The 22,821-nt window shown below is 38.5% G+C and overlaps 1 protein-coding gene across 11 annotated transcripts in view; it reads left to right on the top strand.

Annotated features, from left to right (window-relative positions):
• Positions 1-899: 899 nt before the first annotated feature.
• The window catches only part of LOC124359042, a 178,143-nt gene continuing 156,221 nt past the window's right edge, over positions 900-22,821 (top strand). For 2 of the 11 annotated variants that reach the window (XR_006922096.1, XR_006922097.1), the window contains exon 1: positions 12,675-13,035. Coding sequence is in view for 8 of the 11 variants with exons in the window: in XM_046811431.1 (XP_046667387.1) it covers positions 12,802-13,035 (234 nt within the window). In the remaining 3 variants the exon portion in view is untranslated. Of the gene's footprint in view, positions 1,061-12,674; positions 13,036-22,821 lie in introns of those variants that run through there. The other 9 variants (XM_046811433.1, XM_046811432.1, XM_046811428.1 and 6 more) reach the window with 7 other exon arrangements.

The following is a 22,821-nucleotide window of genomic DNA, read 5'->3' as shown; positions in this document are numbered from 1 at the left end:
CATTCCGTTTAATAATCAACTACATCGTTAAATAAATAACGACATAAGTATGGCCACCGTAATTGGCAAGCACATTATTAAGCTGTATGGTACAATCTACGCGTATTTAAAACTATGCATTTAAAAACCAACATTTTTCAGTAATAGTTCTTGGTTTCCGTTTACTTGTAAATTAATGATTTACTACAAACCCAAATCAAATTGTTACTTAGATATATTATTTTGCTGTTAAACATTTTTGACCGCTAGCTGTCTACAAAACTCAGACGTTTTCCCATAGACACACATTTGTAAATGAGTATAATATATAATAGCGTTTGTGATGATCAGAGTCTCTACAGTTGTACTCTGATACGCGATAGCCGATATCTCGTTATCAGTGCGGGGTATCGCGCCAGGATTCTCGGAAACAGAAATACTTTCAAATTTTACTCAAACAATCGTACACAATGCTTTTCTTGGTTTGCTGTACTGTTTCTGTATCATAGAACAATGTGTAACTTTTGCAGGTAGCTAACTGAATTTAACTATAGTTTTAATGTATACATTTGTAATAAACCTAAATACTGCTTTGAAAAATATACTCAATACCTGTATGTGAAGTTTACACGTGCATATACACGTAAACAAAATATGTAATTGCACGACCATGGCCGTAACAGTGTACGAGGTTTAACATTGTTCTAAAGCTCCCCAACAACTGCCAGCTACATATCCCAGTCTGATCCCACAGACAAACCGACAGACAGATCCCCAGAATGGAGACGGAAGTAGGCTCGATGATAAGCAGTGACCTTGACAAGATGACGTCACCGTTATCAGCTGGACTGCCAGTTAGTTAACCTCTGAACTGCTACGTGCTATATACGACTACAGTACTACATGTTAGCACAGGCTGTCTCAGTGTCTGCGTTGCCCACCGTGTTCAGTGTTGCCGACGCGTTACAGCAGTTCGAGTCGCGTCGTTAATTTATCATAAGTTTCATTACATTTGTGTGGACGTTAATAGTGATTTGAGATATTGTGTTATGTTTAATACCTTTATCGACGTTCTACTTTGGTAAGTACTCTATTAAGTCTAGATTTTAACGATATGGTTGTGATCTGGTCGCCGCCAAACGAAAACAAAATTCTGTACATATTTGGAAATAAGATGCGTGATATTTTGTATAGTGATTTTCCTGTACATATATTGAAAGTAATTTAAATCAGTAATTTTTATACAGCTACTTCTAACGTAAGCTTTAGTCCGTTATAAGCCCCAATTGTTCTGTTCAGACTAACTGAATTTTCCAACATGGGCAACTACTAATACAATGTACCTATTGCAGATCCAATCACGGGGATGTCCCAGAATCAGGAATAAAAACTGCTTTAACTAAAAAAGTGTACAATTACATCGTTGTACTACAACTCTGTACCGAGTACGTGGAGGTGTACACCGACAAAGAAATAATAGTTCAGAGCTGACAACCATAGTTTATTAAACAACACTATGGTGTAATACCTCTTTGCCTGGAACAAATATTACCGACTGACACTAAAATCTTACAAACCCTTTTTAAAACAGTTCAGTAGTCCTAATCCTGAACACTTCCGTATGGACTCGTAAAGTACCCCAAAAACAATATTACTTCCCTTTAACTTGACCACAATGTTGCTACCGCAGAAACAGCTCGCGGGAATTGGGCTTCCAGCCTGAAGGACATCACCACACTTGTACCGGAAGTGGGTGTTTAACTCAGCCGCGAGTGAAAAAGATGAGTGTCTACTGTGATCATTATTGTACTGTATAGTCTACCATAACCAGTGTATAACTTGGTACTAAATTGTATCCGCCACACTTAGAACCGGATTTAACTTATACATTTTTAACGTCCTTTGTTTGAAGATTGTTTTTTGACGATGGAAGGATTGTGAAGCAAACAGGATTTTTTCCGGACATTTGCCATCCATCGTTTAGTGACACGAGATTACGTTCAGTAAAATTACGTTTCAAGACTGCAATCTACAGTTTTATGTGGTTGGTCGGTGAGTGCAGACATACTGTGACCTGTACTCTTTAGTTCAGTGTTAATAGTTACTGCGCTGTGTTTATTGAGTGCATGTTTAATAGTTACTGTGCAGTGTTTATTGAGGGCATGTTTAATAGTTGAGTGTGATGTGTTATATTTTAGAGTGAGTTGTGTTGTCCCCCATGGTGGTTGGGATTTATGCGTGTTGCAACGCTCTGGTATTATTCTTTATTTTAACCTAGATGTGTTATGTTAGTTTACTTGAGGAAGAGATCGGATTGCAGATCTCAAAACGTTATGTTGCCGATTTTAAACGTGCGTTCCATACATTTCAGTGGAATTCAGCTGCTTAAATGACCAAAACTAGTAATGTAACTTCAACACAAAGTTGTGAATTATATATAAATTATTCAAATCGTAATTTAGTTCGTGTTATACATTTTTAAATGAAACCGTTTGATACCTGTTTTGGAAATGTCTGTGATTGTAACTCAGTTTAAAATACTTTTAAAGGTAATAAACACTAAGTAAGTTGTAAAAATTCTTTTTAAATTTTATATTTATGGAAAATGTAACTTCCTTAGTTAATGTACTGTAAAAGATCTATTAAAAGCTATTTAATTGAGTATTGTGACATTCCCTTGTACCAGATACTTTACAATGTTTTGTTACAAAACATTAAAACGGACAAGTTGCAGTTTAAAGATTTAAGACTATAATTGTCACCAATAAGTTTATTGATAATGGAACAGAATTACAGTACGGCTTATTGAAATTCTGTAGCAGTTAAATAACAATTGCTCCGGTTCAGTTGAAACTGGTACTTCAGTCACTAAATCCCACTTAAGCTTGTTGATAAACTAACACTTAGGTTATAACGAGACTGTAACTACAACTTATCTTAGCTGTTGTAAGCCAAATCTTGGTAAAACATGAGGGAGTAGTTGCCCGTAAGATATGGCTAAGTAAGTTATTACAACGTCAAGGTGTGGCAAAAACAAAAACATTATTTTAATGTTTATTTGATTAATTAAGTATCTTTTTAAAATACATTTTGGAATTATAATTAGACAAACAGCTTTAAAGTGTTTCAAATTAATCGAAAAATAAATAAAACTGCCTGCGTTTACTAAAAAGCTTTAAAACGCCTAATATTGGCAAGAGAGCGAGCGCAACTATCTGGGGTGTTCACAGAAACATTAACTTGCACTAACCCGTGGTTTTTCACGCAATCGAAGACCACAGCTTTCTTAGTAGAAGCATTTATGATGTATTGTGATAAAGCCCTACAATTTATTTAAACGCGAGTAGACATATCATGTACATATTATTTCAGTATTCAAGGTTGAAAAATTCAAAACATAAATAAAATTTTGACTGGTTCTATTTTAGGTTTTGTTGTATGAACCAATACGTACGTATACTTCCCGAAAACCTAATTTTGTCAACTTCTGTCTGTTTAATTTTCTATCTAAGGTATTTCAAGTGCCTTAGTTGAGTTTAACTTGTGCCCCGATGAAGAGAATATATACCAACAAAAACCAACTTCAATTAAAAAGCGTTAATTTTCGGCTCTTTTAATTTACTTTCTGTTTAAGATTTTTTAAATGCTAGAGTGATAATTAACTTTTTGTCCCGAAGAAGAAAATATATAACTCATGTTCGACTGAAAAGTTACTGCGTTCCAAAAGAGTCAGATACGACCGATTAAATTGACTTCCGCTCTAATTTATTTACGGTTCCACAGTTGAGTTTATGTTGCAATCTAAAACTAAAATTAGATACTAATTTTGTCTTTGCAATCTGCATAACACTATTGATCAAGCACATTCTAAAATGTAGAGCTCTGGGAGTATGGTATCCCCCTCACCCCCTCTCAAAGTTGCGGCGCCGCTTGAGGAGGTGTTAATATTGGGAAGAGAGGACCTGAAATAAAATAATCCAAATTATTTATCTTGTACAGGAAATATACTTAAAAATGAGGATATTATAGAAACATGAATAGAATGAAAATATAGCTATATCGAAGCACGAATTAGAAAAATACTATAATGTTCATTTGTTTTAAGTTACTAGCTATTTCCAGCGGCTTCGCACACTTTTCGTAAGCTTTGCCTATGTATGAGCACTTCTGGTTCAAGTGGATTATATTTCCAACGCCGATGTAGAATTTACCTGTTGCCACAATCAAGAAAATCTGTCTAAAGTGTATGTTTATAGCCATTGTATGTGTACATATACTTTATTATAAAGTAGTTTAACACTCAAGCTTTAAGTTCAATCATAAATTTATTTTAAAGACATACATCAAAACGTAACGCCTTAAAATGGTGTTTTGCTATGTAATATACGTAACTGTCTCGTAATTGCAGTTTATAATATGCAGGCGCTTTTATAACTTCTATATTTTCCAGCGCCGCATGGCGGCGAGTTACATCAATGGGCGTAGCATATAAACCTTCTACGTTGAAAAATACGTGTACATACAAAGTTTCATAATGATCGGTCAAATAGTTTCTGAGTATATAAAAGACATTTAGACAAACTTTCTTTTTATATTTATAGATTGAACATTTGAGTACCATATCACAATATTTAAGCTCATATTTGAAAGCAACACTAATGGAATTTCTATTATTTTACAGACAAGATAAAGATCAAATACCACCTCGCTGTGAAAGCTACAGCCTTTTGATTGTTATTTCTTTCGTGGAAGATCCTTGTCGCCGTATGAGCGGGATTTGGACGCCGCTTGAATATTCATTCTATTCAGATTCACTCTTTCATAAGGAGATTCATTACTCATTGTTCGCGTTGATCGAGAGGTGTTGGATACTCGGAGAATGGCATGGTGAATGCTATACATTGTACTAGGTCCTGCAGGGTATCCAGTGCGACGGCCGAGACTCGGGACATGGATAGTGCGGTGGCCGGTAGTAACCAGCCTCATTGTTGATCGAGAGGTGGTGGATACTCGGAGAATGGCATGGTGAATGCTATACATTGTACTAGATCCTGCAGGGTATCCAGTGCGACGGCCGAGACTCGGGACATGGATAGTGCGGTGGCCGGTAGTAACCAGCCTCATTGTTGATCGAGAGGTGGTGGATACTCGGAGAATGGCATGGTGAATGCTGTACATTATACCAGGTCCTGTAGGGTATCCAGTGCGACGGCCGAGACTCGGGACATGGATAGTGCGGTGGCCGGTAGTAACCAGCCTCATTGTTGATCGAGAGGTGTTGGATACTCGGAGAATGGCATGGTGAATGCTATACATTGTACTAGGTCCTGCAGGTATCCAGTGCGACGGCCGAGACTCGGGACATGGATAGTGCGGTGGCGGGTAGTAACCAGCCTCATTGTTGATCGAGAGGTGTTGGATACTCGGAGAATGGCATGGTGAATGCTATACATTGTACTAGATCCTGCAGGGTATCCAGTGCGACGCCCGAGACTCGGGACATGGATAGTGCGGTGGCGGGTAGTAACCAGCCTCATTGTTGATCGAGAGGTGTTGGATACTCGGAGAATGGCATGGTGAATGCTATACATTGTACTAGGTCCTGCAGGTATCCAGTGCGACGCCCGAGACTCGGGACATGGATAGTGCGGTGGCGGGTAGTAACCAGCCTCATTGTTGATCGAGAGGTGTTGGATACTCGGAGAATGGCATGGTGGATGCTATACATTGTACTAGGTCCTGCAGGTATCCAGTGCGACGTCCGAGACTCGGGACATAGATAGTGCGGTGGCGGGTAGTAACCAGCCTCATTGTTGATCGAGAGGTGTTGGATACTCGGAGAATGGCATGGTGAATGCTATACATTGTACTAGGTCCTGCAGGTATCCAGTGCGACGTCCGAGACTCGGGACATGGATAGTGCGGTGGCCGGTAGTAACCAGCCTCATTGTTGATCGAGAGGTGGTGGATACTCGGAGAATGGCATGGTGAATGCTATACATTGTACTAGGTCCTGCAGGTATCCAGTGCGACGCCCGAGACTCGGGACATAGATAGTGCGGTGGCGGGTAGTAACCAGCCTCATTGTTGATCGAGAGGTGTTGGATACTCGGAGAATGGCATGGTGAATGCTATACATTGTACTAGGTCCTGCAGGTATCCAGTGCGACGCCCGAGACTCGGGACATAGATAGTGCGGTGGCGGGTAGTAACCAGCCTCATTGTTGATCGAGAGGTGTTGGATACTCGGAGAATGGCATGGTGAATGCTATACATTGTACTAGGTCCTGCAGGTATCCAGTGCGACGTCCGAGACTCGGGACATGGATAGTGCGGTGGCCGGTAGTAACCAGCCTCATTGTTGATCGAGAGGTGTTGGATACTCGGAGAATGGCATGGTGAATGCTATACATTGTACTAGGTCCTGCAGGTATCCAGTGCGACGTCCGAGACTCGGGACATGGATAGTGCGGTGGCCGGTAGTAACCAGCCTCATTGTTGATCGAGAGGTGTTGGATACTCGGAGAATGGCATGGTGAATGCTATACATTGTACTAGGTCCTGCAGGTATCCAGTGCGACGTCCGAGACTCGGGACATGGATAGTGCGGTGGCGGGTAGTAACCAGCCTCATTGTTGATCGAGAGGTGTTGGATACTCGGAGAATGGCATGGTGAATGCTATACATTGTACTAGGTCCTGCAGGTATCCAGTGCGACGCCCGAGACTCGGGACATGGATAGTGCGGTGGCGGGTAGTAACCAGCCTCATTGTTGATCGAGAGGTGTTGGATACTCGGAGAATGGCATGGTGAATGCTATACATTGTACTAGGTCCTGCAGGTATCCAGTGCGACGCCCGAGACTCGGGACATGGATAGTGCGGTGGCGGGTAGTAACCAGCCTCATTGTTGATCGAGAGGTGTTGGATACTCGGAGAATGGCATGGTGAATGCTATACATTGTACTAGGTCCTGCAGGTATCCAGTGCGACGCCCGAGACTCGGGACATGGATAGTGCGGTGGCGGGTAGTAACCAGCCTCATTGTTGATCGAGAGGTGTTGGATACTCGGAGAATGGCATGGTGAATGCTATACATTGTACTAGGTCCTGCAGGTATCCAGTGCGACGCCCGAGCCTCGGGACATGGATAGTGCGGTGGCCGGTAGTCGGCAGCGTCATTGTTGATCTGCTCAATTAAACATTTCCTGGCGTGGGTGGGAGGTTTGTGGCGGCGCGGGGGGAGGCAGGGATCGAAATAGTCTCTAGTTCGGACAGTGTCTGTCCACTCGGGCGATCTTCTGAAGCTACCGGTGGTAAAATAACCAATTATTGGTTTCATAAAACCGCAAGCTACGTCAAATGTAAGGTTTTAGAACAGTCCAATCAGTCAAATCTGATATGTACTGTTTGTACGTTATTTATGAGTGCACGAATTTAAAATAAGCAACTCTTCATTAGGTACACCAAAACTAAAAACATTGGCGGTCTAAGACTAAGCATACTACAGAGTCATGTTCTAACTGAAGTGTAAAAAGTGTTAAATCTAATGAGTTCATTGAGGACTTTTTATCTATGTAATGTAACAGAGGTTCTATATTTTATAAATAATTCATGGAATAAGTTGATATATTTAGCTATATTTTAATAATGACCATGAAACGTTAGGATAATAAATGAAAAAGAAAACACGAGAAGAGGAGTTGGTCTTAAGATCACCGAATGAATTAGAATGAAGCCAAAATAATATATCGTAAACTTATTTCTTTAAAAGGAAATTAATTGAGTCATAATGTATTAAATTTGCAGACCAACCGTTCAGTGAGTTTTCAGTCGAAAAAATAGATCACTTTGGTTGCTAATTCTGAAAATGGAACTGACAAGGAAGCCTAAATAATGAAAAAGATTAGATTTGTAACAGACCAATTTAAAGTCACAGTATGGTCAGTGTTCCAGATGAAGTTCGTCTAAAATGAACCAATAAAAGAGGCCCACTTTTGTTTCCTTTTTAATCGCCTTCTTGCTTCTGCAGTGACGATCGCCATTTACTATTCGCCTCTGCTCTATTTTCTGTTTTGTTCAGTGTAACCACCCGAGGAAGAGATCAGATTACAGATCTCGAAACTTAGCGTTTTTTTTTTTGTATCACAGAACGATGGCAGATGTCTGGAAAAATACTTTTTCCTTTGCAATCCTTCGGCCATGAAAAACCCAGTTATAAACAAAGAACCAGTAACTTAATCGAAGAAAAAGTTTTTATATTATCGAATTCAGTATGTGATTTTCGTAGCCTTTTTCAACAGAAAATACGCGATAAATGTACATAGCAATTTTAAGATGCGGCTGTGCACAAATTAATTTTAATGAATAGTACAAAACTAATGTTCGAGCCGCGGGTCTTAATCTGCATATTAAGAAATAAAATAAAATTTTATTATGGTGTTTCCGAGTTCTTCACTAAATGAAACTTATTTTTAACAAATAATTACATGGACGTTTCACAATCATTTCGGTTTGCGACCTCGGTTTTAAACGTATGATTAATACCATTCAAACGTTTCTAGTTCTTTTTTCAGTGTATACGTTTTGAATATTGAAACAGTGAAATCAACGAGGTTTGTTTCTGAATAACGCATAAAAATATAGAAAGAGTGAAGTTCTTTGGATGCGTATTAATTGTGTCAATAAAACACTACTACGAGTAAATATAAAGTACATGAGGTTGAACATTGTTCTTACGGGGAAAGACTCGAGATCCCGCCACTACAGCCGGGTCCGAGATCATCGGAACGCTTTCCGGTACCTGAAGGGTTACAGAGAAGCTCTCTTTGAACGACCATTATCTTTCCTTCCACAAACACTTAGCTTCTTTGTGCTCCGCACTTTGCAAACAACACTCTAAAACTTACATGCTTGTATCTAACAACAGCTTATAGAAGCCCTAAATATATTTTAACCAAAAAATAGATTGACAAAATCGCTATACCACAAAATGGAAAAATTAACAGTGAACATCGCGGCTAAATGACTACACCATAGACTAGAAGAAAAACGTGTTACTGCGCGGTCGTTGTTTTACTATAAGTGCCGAAACTAGAGAATGTGGTTGACATGACTGATCCGATGTATCGTGGGTTATTTTACATAATATCCAAGTATTGTGTCACGTTATGAGTAAACAATACATAATAACTTCTCAGTGTTTGTCATAAGTTCAGCCCTGGTATGTTGCGTTACCTTGTTATTATCACAAAACAAAATCATAACTTTGGTTCATTTTGAAAGATGTTGATCTGTGTGTACACTAAGGTTATACAGACTTGTTATCTGTTCATACTAGTTTACAGGTTGTACCGTAACTCTCTGGACAAAGGTATACCACATTATTGCTCAGGTCAATAAAAACACATTTAACCATATGAACATGGGTCTCCGATGTTTAGTTTCCCATCTGTCTGTCTGTACTTATTTTATATACAAAACTAATATCTTAAAAAGTTGTAAATTAAATTATACCAAATTTGACTCAAATGTTTATGATAACAAGGCAAGTTACTGAAAATAATATCATGAAATTACCTTTAGTATTTTCCAAATGGCGGCCATTAAAACTTAAACTTTGAATATCTTAAAAACTAGAATTTTTCCTCAAGAATAGCAAGAATAACCATTTTTAGAGAGGGTTTTCAAAAATCTTATTGCACTAAAATTATTTAAACCCGATTACAATTAACTGATTTAGAGCAGATTTACTGTGATAAGATATGTCCCACTTTAATTATTCGGTTTTTGTATTGTTGGCTATTCGCTGAGAACATCAATGTGGGCGTAGAGTGTAGAAGAGTTTTAAAGAAAACAAGTTGAATTAATGCGTACGCGATTAGCATGTACTATTATTACGTACCCCTTTGTACAGAGAAGAAAGTGTATTGTTAACGCGTTGTTAATGAATAATAATATTGTAACGACTGTATGGTTTAGTAGCTTCTGATGATTAGTTTCGTATGTGGTATACTTTTTACACATCTTTTCTGATACAGTATATGGCTTGAAGTATATACTGAAGATCAGGTCACCCCTAGTGTAGTATAACTGTAGCTTGAGTTGGTACAATGGGCTGACGAAAACCGGAACCAATAAAAATGTATTGTTCCGTTGGATTTTTTGAGTTACAAAATTTTTTGAAGTTATAGAAACTAGGAACAGTAAAACGACGCCATTAAACCAGTTAAACTCGGTATATCTGTAGTTAACTGCATGCATGGTTGGCGTATTCTCTGGGGGCTGTGAAGACAGTACCGCCATGTAGGGGTGTCCACCTGGATATTTAATTTCATTAGCCTAACGAAACCCATAATCTCAATGGCTTTGACTCACTTTAACCTCTTCATGCATGAATTATTAAATAACTAAAAGAATTTTTTTTACTTATTTTTCTTGTTAAATAGGCTTGTTTAATAACAAAAATATTTTTTTCAAATTTTTTTGCGTCTTAGTTAAAAAATAGCTGACCTGACGTCATATGACACCACCATGTAATAAGGAAACAAAAAATAAATGTTACCTTTTTTATAATTTGTTTTATTTTCTGGTACATGTACTATGTTTAAGTTATAAATGTATAAAAATGTATTTAATCTCTTAACATTAAATATTGTCACATTTTGTAAAATAAAAAAATGTTTATTTAAAAAAAATTAAATTTCAAAACTAAAATCAATTTATTTTTTGAAATATCCATATAAGAACATCCTATTTACTATGGACAGCTTCCATACAGTGTGGACATACATGTAAACCACAAATGTTTTACACTGGAATCTGGTTTTTTTTCTTGCAGTGTTCAAAACGGCATCGCTGCTACCTGGCGTTTTCGACTTTCGATGGCCAGTAGTCAACTTTGTTGTATCTCAGTTCCGGAATTATGTTTACTGGTTACTTTTTTTCTTAAGAGTTGGAGTGTTGTTAGGAGACATTGATGATGGCCTTCCTCTCTTCTTCGTGTCACATAACCCTTTCGCAATGAGGGTGTTGGCTACAGATGATTTGAAAGACAAGTCCATTTTTCCATCAACCGATTTCCTGTAGCACAACCAGGCATTCACTAGGGACACATTTAAGAGGTGAAAACATACTCTAAGGTACCACTTCTTAGACTTGATGCCATGAGGGTAGATTTCTTATGAGGTTTCATTATCTTTAATTATATTATGTTTTTTTTTTAATAATTAATGGTTACAATTTTATTAATTTTTTTGTTTTAGTGTGCTATCATTCTGTCCGTCATATCAACTCCTCCCATGAAGGTGTACTCAGATATAGCATGAGGCCGAGTGATCGTTATAACTTCTTGGGTTTTCCTGTATTGACTGAAAATTCTGAAAAATCTGTGCAAATTGCAGGAAGATCTTCTGGTATTTCAATACCTTCTGAAATATTCTGTTGGGCAACATCAACAAATAGTTCATAAACTACACTCCTCATCCTCTGACCCAGATGATATAATATTCTTACTATGTAATTCCAAGTATTCGGCAATATCACTATCATCCAAGACAGAAGTATCCATGTTTTCTTACACCTACGAAGAAGAAAAAATAAAATAAGTGAAACTATACCAATCAGTAATGGGCATCGGGATAGTTTCACTCATTGCATGGTGGCGTCATTTGCCACTCATCAATAATTTGTGGCTAATTTTTATTATATTGGCAATTTAAAAAACATATTTAGTAAATATGTTAGTATACAATACCTAAAAACAGAAAATAATTTTTCTTAACTGATAAAAATTCCTCAATAGTCAGGAAAAAATTATAAAACTGCCAAAATAACCTCTCACTAATAACAACAATGCTAGACTGAATAAAAATGGAGAGAAAATGAACTGTTGCTTCCACTGTGCTGTAGGGTGGCTTTTGCTAGTACCTATGAACCCTTGAGTGAACTACATGATATAGAGACAGTTTGGAGTACATTTTACATTTTATATATATTTATTTATTGAATGGTGTCAAATGACATCGTCATGCATGAAGAGGAATTGTAGGAGTCCTTTGGATATCTTTATTTACTGCACTATAATTTAATTTAAGCTATTGAAATTCGGTTATATGTTAGAAAAACTTTCCTTTGATATACATTTTTACAGGTTTACCATATTTGTTAGTGCCCTCAGGCATTTATCGTATAATCAGACCCCCCTAGTTTATAACGAGGTAGGTTCTGCTGTAGTCTGCACTGATGTTAGACCTTCGGAAACTAGAAAGGCTTTCTAATTTTGTTCATACAATCGTTAGAGCCGATTTTCTCAGTTTACATTTTTATTTATGCTGTCTCGTTTTAGTGTCAAAGACAAAGTTTGTTTTGTAGACAAATAACCGAATTTGACTGTCCATGCTATGTCTCACATTTGCCTCCAAATAAGTACTTGGGTATTTCAGCGTCATCTATAGTGTTAAACTGAGGAGTGTGGAGAGCGCTACACAAATTCACCGAAAACATCACAAGAGCTCGCCCGCCTGTTTTGTCGATTTTCGGTGTTCTTCTGAGGTGCCCATCCCTGGCAAATCACTCGAGATTCCTTTCTTGTAGGACGATCACCTGCAGTTTCAAAACTTGTTATCTCCGTGTCAGCGTGTGATTGATAAGGCGCTATCTAATCTGGTGAGTCAGGTTATGAAAGAGGGCGGCAGTGTGAGTGCGAGTGTGAGAGCGCGCGCTCGCTGCGCGGTCACAGCAGTCAGTCAGTACACAGTGCGCGGAGTTCAGTGTCAGTCAGTCAGTCTGTGTTAGGTAGTGTAGGCAGGCCGCCAGCCTAGCGATGGATGTGGACAGCAACAGAGCGTTCTGCGACAGCGGCATCGTGGAGGACCGCTCGCTCGACTACAGCAGCGGACCGGACTCTACTTCGCCCACCTCCCTGTGTTTCACCCCCGTCAAGTGGAGCCGGGAGATGTACGCCACCAGGATCCCCATAGCCACCTGGAGACTCGCCGAGCTCGAGTTCTTCTCCACCAGGATACCGATCGCGAAATGGCGGCTCCGAGAGTTTTATGTGAGTGCTTCACAAATGTCCTTAACACAAACAATAATGTTTGACATTTTCCTTATTATACTGCAGTTAATCAACAAGCACACTTAAATAAGTTGAAATATTTTAAAATTTAATATATTTAAATTTTTGATCTTGAAGGTTCTGAAAAAAATTGAAAGTTTGTGAACGGTTCTACAAATATTTGAACACAAACTGTAGCGTGAAAAACTTGAACGATCGTAAAAATGGGTTGTTCGTAATCACCTCTATTTACGAATTTACGTTAAATTTTTGTTGAGCTAGTACATATAGTGTTTGCATTGACTTCGCGTTGTGTGTTATTTGTATCACATGCTATAATACTTTGTGTAATGTTCAAGTAATAACACGTTTGTTACGTGTAACTGGGCCCAACGTGATCTATTGATTAAATTTCTAAACATTTATAGTCCACATTTAGTTGTTTAAAATACCAAGTGGACGAGCAGCGCGAGCGGACAGGTCATTTAGGTCAGTTTGATATGATATGAGCTAATGTATGTTTGCCTTGTCCACCGTCCTTGGTTTTAAGTTTATTAAATGTACGAAGTAGCGGGGATTGTGTTCTACTCGTCTTGTGGTTAATGTATCAATTGTTGTTTATATATTACATAAAGGTAGATAGCTGGCAGCCTGCTAGTGTTACACAAGTGACCTTCGAGAACGATACCGTATGCCATATGTAACCCCCGCATCGTTCGGGAAACGATTAAAACGAACGAGCTTCTCCTGATCATATTAACGACCATATTATGCGGCATATATTTATGTGGCAAAGTAACCCGTCACCGGCCGTGGTTTCCTTAACATTTTCTCTCGTGTTTGAACTTTACACATCTGGAACTATTGCAGCGTGTTGTTAACTACATCCCTAACTACAGGGAACTAACCCGTCACTGACCGTGGTTTCCTTAACATGTCCTCTCGTGTTTGAACTTTACACATCTGGAACTATTGCAGCGTGTTGTTAACTACATCCCTAACTACAGGGAACTAACCCGTCACTGACCGTGGTTTCCTTAACATGTCCTCTCGTGTTTGAACTTTACACATCTGGAACTATTGCAGCGTGTTGTTAACTACATCCCTAACTACAGGGAACTAACCCGTCACTGACCGTGGTTTCCTTAACATGTCCTCTCGTGTTTGAACTTTACACATCTGGAACTATTGCAGCGTGTTGTTAACTACATCCCTAACTACAGGGAACTAACCCGTCACTGACCGTGGTTTCCTTAACATGTCCTCTCGTGTTTGAACTTTACACATCTGGAACTATTGCAGCGTGTTGTTAACTACATCCCTAACTACAGGGAACTAACCCGTCACTGACCGTGGTTTCCTTAACATGTCCTCTCGTGTTTGAACTTTACACATCTGGAACTATTGCAGCGTGTTGTTAACTACATCCCTAACTACAGGGAACTAACCTGTCACTGACCGTGGTTTCCTTAACATGTCCTCTCGTGTTTGAACTTTACACATCTGGAACTATTGCAGCGTGTTGTTAACTGCATCCCTAACAGGGAACACGAACAATTTAATTTTTGTAGATATTGTGTAGTACAATATTGAAAATCGATCTAGTAGAATCATCAATTTGATTAGTTACATTAATGAACTGTAACATCAGGTTGCATGGTGATGTAGGGTAATGAATGGGGGTTATCTATTGCAGAAGAACCTTCATACAGTTGAATCTAAAGGTTATCTGCTCGGGTGTCTTGGTGTTCAGGACGGGAAAGGAGTATAAGAACGTTAATGATAGTTCATAGCTCCAGCTTTACAATCTACAAAGAAATGGTAGCTAACTCCGTTCCAGCCCTACCAGTCTAAGCGGGTAAATACAAATGCCTCTCTTAGGTCTACTGTAGTTTATCCGTGGTGGGAAGGGTTGATTCGATGTGAATGATTGGTTTAGCTCCAGTTTGGAATCAGACTCTGTCACAGACTCGACTCGTGGAATCTGCAGTCATGTTCGTCTGAAGAGATCCATAAAAAGTCAGCGACGAAGAAGCTCACAATGAACTATTTACATTGTGTAGACATCACAGACACGTACAGTACACAATATAGAGTAATCTGGGAGGAGATGTACTCTCATTGTCAATTGTCTTATGAGGTGCACAATTTAAGGAGTCAAGTCCGTGACAGCGTCAGATTCCAGACGCAGCATTAAGAGGAAGGTGAATTGGAACGAACCTTAAAATTCATACATTAGCTTGCTAAAGCTTTCGCTCTAAAGGAACCTTCATTCAGTGAAACCGTCATCCTCTGTAGCAAAATAGATGTATCGTCCGAGTTATCCCCTCACCCCATCTTAAAATTTAAGGTTAGTGGTGTGTTGATTCTGGACATCGGTCCATCGGGTCGCTCAGACTGGACATCGACTTGGGTTCTACTGAACCGGTCAAACGCAACACCCTTCCGAAAGTCATTTGAGGTGATATTTGTCACAAAAACAAAATATTGAGTGTGCCATGTTGTGTCAGATAGCTGTTAACGTGATGCCGCCTCAATTTGCAGGTTTAGAGGTAATTAAAGTTGAGGGCGGTGCGGGGCGGAGCGATGTACGTCACTCAGTCTGCGATCGACCTGTAATTCCCCATCACGTACAGTGAAGTTAGCGTCTGTGATGACAGGCTGTGTACTGTACGAGGGTACGCTATTGTACACAGCAAATGCAGCAGTCATATGTGCTATAGTCCTGTGCAGCGATTGCTATAATTGCAAATATTTTGTATAGAAAAAAAGCATCGCCTTCTTCCCAGGCGGGACGAGTTGGGAAGTCCTGCAAGCAGTAACAGTAGAGTGTGAAACTGTTTACTCATCATTTGATGACAATTTGGAACACTTTTCGCAACAGGCAAGGACTTTAGGAATTGATATTGAAATTGATATTGGACTAGGTAGTGAGTTTTTGTGTCACAAGACGATCTCGTGAACGGGGGACGTGGCTGTAAAGATATTCACGAATTTGGGTTTCTTGATTTAGATGGCTTAGAATCGACGTCCATTACTTACAAGTGCGTACACGACCCTCCTCCCCTCTTCCCCCCGCTTGTGGGACCTGTGTCGTCTAATTGTAACTGATCCACAATTAGACAATTTTATAAATAAGCTGAAAACCTGTAAACTTTTATTTTACTTCTGCTTAAAAGAACGATTACAACACAAATATTACACGTTGAATGAAATTTTCAAAACAACCAGCACTACAGGCGAGACAGGTGAAGGCCTAACTGGTCCAACAAGTCTTACCTGTGGTGTCTAGAGCATGGCAGGCACTCACAAACAACTTCACACTTGCAAACATAACTCGCATAAAACAAATCATTTAATTTTGAATGCATTTGACAAATTAAAGGTCCTTCTTGTGCCTCCGTACAGGGTTTCAGTACAAAGACAGTCTTTATGAAATACCTCTCACTATTCTCAGTTTTCCAGCAACTGATATCTGAATTGGAAGTTTTAATTCTGTACATAGGATGTAAACTATTAATATATATAAAGCTGTGTGAGTGTTGACTACATTATCTCCGTGTTGTGGTCTTGTTCGAGCTGGCATTGGTTACGAACTTCACAGCCACTGCCTCCATTGTCGAGGCTCGACCACTTCTCGAGTTTCACATGACCAGTCTACGCTGGCCACCTGTCTTATTTTATTCCTGTACATTGTAAAAACGCTGTATAATTAACTCTACAACGTAGGGTTATATTTACAATTTATTTAAAAAAATTGGAAGCTAAACCCCTTCCCAAACATTTAACATGTAGATACGTTTTGGCATTGCCACCTTTAGCGCAGAATTTAATTACCTCTAAAAGAAATAAATACCCAAATGAGTAAATAAACACATATAGAACATTTAAGTGTATGTTAAATTTACATTGGCATAGTTGTAATTTTGATCAGTTTTGTCTATTTAATATTAGAATTTCTTAAATTGGGTTTGTCTTGTTTTTCACATTTATATTTAGAATCTTTTGAGGATCTTATTATAGTTGGAATAAATACGAATTTTTCTTTTGTGTTTAAGTTTTTCAGTTTCTTTCAATATCTGGAATTTCTATTTTATTTTTTGTAATTACAATCAGTTTCCAATTAATGTTCAGCGAAATACTATTTTATTGTAGACATTTCACGTGGCAATTTTTGTATATTTTCTTTGAATCTTGTACTAAACATTCAGTCGGCCTGTCCAATATAATACTATACAGCTATGAAGATTATTAAATTTTACACTGAATATGGCCGAAACACGTATTTACAGTATTATAATATGTGTAAAAAAGAGTTATTTTCTTTAAAATGCCTTATTTTTTGCCCAGACATGAAATGAGACATCTTTGATGTAAGTATACTATTTTGAAATTCTCGGTATTGCGGTATTGTGGACTGTGGTTACCGGCGGATACCGTCAGATTGCGAATAAACGATTTTACAGTTTCCTTTAAAAAGTCATTGTAATCGAAATGCAAATAAACTAAGTATATTGCTCATAATAAATGGTTTATTGTATTTTACAACACAAGTTATGTACAAAATGGCCGACTGTAAAATATTTACAATGTTTGGACAATTTGTAACATTTTGCTTCGGTGCTCGTATTTTGAGTGTGAATTAATCTTGCAGTAATTTAAATCTGCTTTACAATTGTTTGTTAACTCGAAGTGGATAGGAACGTAGGGAATGGTTGTACACGTCAGAGAAGGCCGTTAAATTCAAACACTAATGGGCAAGTCCAATTAGATCAGAGTCCGGAAATTGTACGTCTTTGCAATGAACGCGAACGTCTTCATGATCGCTCTTATCAGACTATTGCGTCATAGTCCACTAATGCTATTGTCTGTCAGCGATACAATACTGGCGCTTAGATAATACCCGTACATTATTCTGCATTCCTTAACACGTCATGTCGTTTAGACCCTACCAGGACAGTATGTACTCGTAAGTTGTTGAGCCACAATCCCCTCCTCTTCCCCCGGCGCTGAATGTGGCCCTAAAATCTGATCGTTAACCAGTGTATCCGATAATTTACATACTTTTCAAATAACAAATAATTATATGCATTTATATTTAGTTATATTAATATAAATTTATTTATACGTTAAATGAAGCTATCAAATATACTTTGTTACTAACGTGCGAGATACTAACAGGCGAGGCGTATTATCAGTTGTACATTAAATATAGTTACTGTATACAGAAATCTTTGGTATATAACCTGTAATGTAAGTACTGAAGAACTGCGTGATTTGGATATACAATTTATGAAGTATCGTATTAGTTGAACACACAAGTTATGGGTATCGTAATTTGTTATACACATGATATGGAGCATCGTGTGACTTAGACATATGCGTTGTGGTCATTGAGCATCGTGTTACTTTGGTATACTGTTATGAAGTATTCTGAGTCTTTGACGTGCAAGTTATGGAGCATCGTGTCACTTTGGTATACTGTTATTGAGTATTCTGAGACTTTGACGTGCAAGTTATGGAGCATCGTCTCACTTTGGTATACTGTTATGGAGTATTCTGAGACTTTGACGTGCAAGTTATGGAGCATCGTGTGACTTTGGTATACTGTTATGGAGTATTCTGAGACTTTGACGTGCAAGTTATGGAGCATCGTGTCACTTTGGTATACTGTTATTGAGTATTCTGAGACTTTGACGTGCAAGTTATGGAGCATCGTCTCACTTTGGTATACTGTTATGGAGTATTCTGAGACTTTGACGTGCAAGTTATGGAGCATCGTGTGACTTTGGTATACTGTTATGAAGTATTCTGAGTCTTTGACGTGCAAGTTATGGAGCATCGTCTCACTTTGGTATACTGTTATGGAGTATTCTGAGATTTTGACGTGCAAGTTATGGAGCATCGTGTGACTTTGGTATACTGTTATTGAGTATTCTGAGACTTTGACGTGCAAGTTATGGAGCATCGTGTCCCTTTGGTATACTGTTATGGAGTATTCTGAGACTTTGACGTGCAAGTTATGGAGCATCGTGTTACTTTGGTATACTGTTATGGAGTATTCTGACACTTTGACGTGCAAGTTATGGAGCATCGTGTTATTTAGGAGTACTGTTATTGAGTATTCTGACACTTTGACGTACAAGTTACTTAGTACTGTTATGGAGTATTCTTAGACTTTGACGTGCAAGTTATGGAGCATCGTGTCACTTTGGTATACTGTTATGGAGTATTCTGAGACTTTGACGTGCAAGTTATGGATCATCGTGTCACTTGTATACTGTTATGGAGTATTCTGAGACTTTTACGTGCAAGTTGTGCAGCATCGTGTCACTTTGGTATACTGTTATGGAGTATTCTGAGTCTTTGACGTGCAAGTTATGGAGCATCGTGTGACTTTGGTATACTGTTATTGAGTATTCTGAGACTTTGACGTGCAAGTTATGGAGCATCGTGTCACTTTGGTATACTGTTATGGAGTATTCTTAGACTTCGACGTACAAGTTATGGAGCATCGTGTGACTTTGGTATACTGTTATGGAGTATTCTGACACTTTGACGTGCAAGTTATGGAGCATCGTGTTATTTTGGAGTACTGTTATTGAGTATTCTGACACTTTGACGTACAAGTTACTTAGTACTGTTATGGAGTATTCTGAGACTTTGACGTGCAAGTTATGGATCATCGTGTCACTTGTATACTGTTATGAAGTATTCTGAGACTTTTACGTGCAAGTTGTGCAGCATCGTGTCACTTTGGTATACTGTTATGGAGTATTCGGAGTCTTTGACGTGCAAGTTGTGCAGCATCGTGTCACTTGTATACTGTTATGAAGTATTCTGAGACTTTTACGTGCAAGTTGTGCAGCATCGTGTCACTTTGGTATACTGTTATGGACGGAGTCTTTGACGTGCAAGTTATGGAGCATCGTGTCACTCTGTTATGGAGTATTCTGAGACTTTTACGTGCAAGTTGTGCAGCATCGTGTCACTTTGGTATACTGTTATGAAGTATTCTGGAGACTTTTACGTGCAAGTTGTGCAGCATCGTGTCACTTTGGTATACTGTTATGAAGTATTCTGAGACTTTTACGTGAAAGTTGTGCAGCATCGTGTCACTTTGGTATACTGTTATGGAGTATTCGGAGTCTTTGACGTGCAAGTTATGGAGCATCGTGTCACTGTGGTATACTGTTATGGAGTATTCTGAGACTTCGACGTACAAGTTATGGAGCATCGTGTTATTTTGGAGTACTGTTATTGAGTATTCTGACACTTTGACGTACAAGTTACTTAGTACTGTTATGGAGTATTCTTAGACTTTGACGTGCAAGTTATGGAGCATCGTGTCACTTTGGTATACTGTTATGGAGTATTCTGACACTTTGACGTGCAAGTTATGGAGCATCGTGTTATTTTGGAGTACTGTTATTGAGTATTCTGACACTTTGACGTACAAGTTACTTAGTACTGTTATGGAGTATTCTGAGACTTTGACGTGCAAGTTATGGATCATCGTGTCACTTGTATACTGTTATGAAGTATTCTGAGACTTTTACGTGCAAGTTGTGCAGCATCGTGTCACTTTGGTATACTGTTATGGAGTATTCGGAGTCTTTGACGTGCAAGTTATGGAGCATCGTGTCACTTTGGTATACTGTTATGGAGTATTCTGAGACTTTGACGTGCAAGTTATGGAGCATCGTGTCACTTGTATACTGTTATGAAGTATTCTGAGACTTTTACGTGCAAGTTGTGCAGCATCGTGTCACTTTGGTATACTGTTATGGAGTATTCTGAGTCTTTGACGTGCAAGTTGTGCAGCATCGTGTCACTTTGGTGTACTGTTATGGAGTATTCTGAGACTTTTACGTGCAAGTTGTGCAGCATCGTGTCACTTTGGTATACTGTTATGAAGTATTCTGAGACTTTTACGTGCAAGTTGTGCAGCATCGTGTCACTTTGGTATACTGTTATGAAGTATTCTGAGACTTTTACGTGCAAGTTGTGCAGCATCGTGTCACTTTGGTATACTGTTATGGAGTATTCGGAGTCTTTGACGTGCAAGTTATGGAGCATCGTGTCACTGTGGTATACTGTTATGGAGTATTCTGAGACTTCGACGTACAAGTTATGGAGCATCGTGTTATTTTGGAGTACTGTTATTGAGTATTCTGACATTTTGACGTACAAGTTATGGAGCATCGTATCACTTTGGTATACCGTTATGGAATATTGTGACTTTAGCGTACAAGTTATGAGGCATCGTGTCAATTTTGTATACTGTTATGTACTATTGTGGTTAGCGTACATGTTTTGTAGCATCGTGTCACTCGTTATGTACATTATGCATGTTACTTGTAACAATGTGTTACAAGTAACATGTACATGTTATGTACAAAACTGACCGTAACCAAGGCTTGCTCTCCTATCGACATGACACACCGAACTCACATATAATGGAACTGGCCGTGTGGAAAAGGGTCTTCAATCCCGCAACCTCGTGGGCACAGTAATCATCTAGCTCAGGCTTCACTGTAACGTGTATTGTATTGCTTTATAAACTCGTCTGTTTGTAGGGTTAATTAGTAGTTGTAAGGTTCGTTGTACATTTGTCGGAGAATCCCGAGACCTGCTCGGCAGGAAGCAAGTACAGTAGTACCTGTCATTTGCAAGAAGTGTTGGCTGTTTTATTGAAGGCATAAATACTTGTAGACATTTATTGCTTGCTATATCCAGTGACAGCTAGTTTGTAACTATCCTGTCTCTTAACTACTTCTAGTCAATAATGACACATTGTCGGTATCCTTGCGAAGTGTCAAAACAGTCAATAATTTATTGAAACTCCCAACAAGACAAGTTTTGTAGAAACTTTACTATTGACGATGGTTAGTCTAACAAGATAATAGGAATGTTTGTTTGAAGATTTTCGCTTTGTTAAGTATAAAATGTACCTTCTGGCACACTCGTAATACAGGTAAAGGCCATGCGTAACTTTCATCTTCAAATATCAGAGTTTCCAGTCCACCGGTGTCCAAACTCTATACATCCGCCACCTTTAGACTTTTCGATTATAAAAATTACTGTGTAAGCGTAACAGTCGCTTAAACAGTAAGAAACATAATTCTCTGTCTATGTTGTGAAATATTGGGCATACGGATTTAGCAAAAGTTTAAACATTTTTTGTTGAAACTCATTCACAAACCATGTGTAAGAAGTTCAGTTTGAATCAATAAACATTAATTTATAGCAGTTATCGTGATAACAAATTCACAATATTTCGCATAAACTCATACATCAATATGTGGTCTGCATTCATTTTTGGACAATGGTGGGCGATTCCGGGTTCTGGTCACCGCTGGAATTATTCCGCTGGCTATTATAGGGGAAAATACAAAAGGTCTCCCAGATATTCTGTCATGAAGGGTGACTTCCATTAACAGATTTCTTTGACATCCGTAGAATACTTAAAATATAACCGAAGCACGTTCAGAGAACATCTTTTCATGCGTCTTCGTCTTCGTGGGAAAGGTTGACAAACAATCCTCTTTTATTTAATTCTGATTTTAAAATAAATTTTAATTAAATAATAAAAATTAATTTGTCGTTATTCTTATATTTTATATTAACGGTGGATTGTTATTAAGCGACAAGATGGCTTGATGACCCAAGACCGAGAATTTCTGACGTGAGAATTAACGTCCAAAAGTGACTGTTCTATTCTCGGAACGTGTCGGGGCGGAGGTGTGTGAGTTCTTGTTAACATGATCCATCCACAACAAGCCC

The sequence above is a fragment of the Homalodisca vitripennis genome, chromosome 4 (genome assembly GCF_021130785.1).
Source record: "Homalodisca vitripennis isolate AUS2020 chromosome 4, UT_GWSS_2.1, whole genome shotgun sequence".
NCBI classification, from domain to species: domain Eukaryota; kingdom Metazoa; phylum Arthropoda; class Insecta; order Hemiptera; family Cicadellidae; genus Homalodisca; species Homalodisca vitripennis.
Note: the sequence above shows the minus strand (reverse complement) of the source record. Positions and strands in the feature narration are given on the sequence as shown.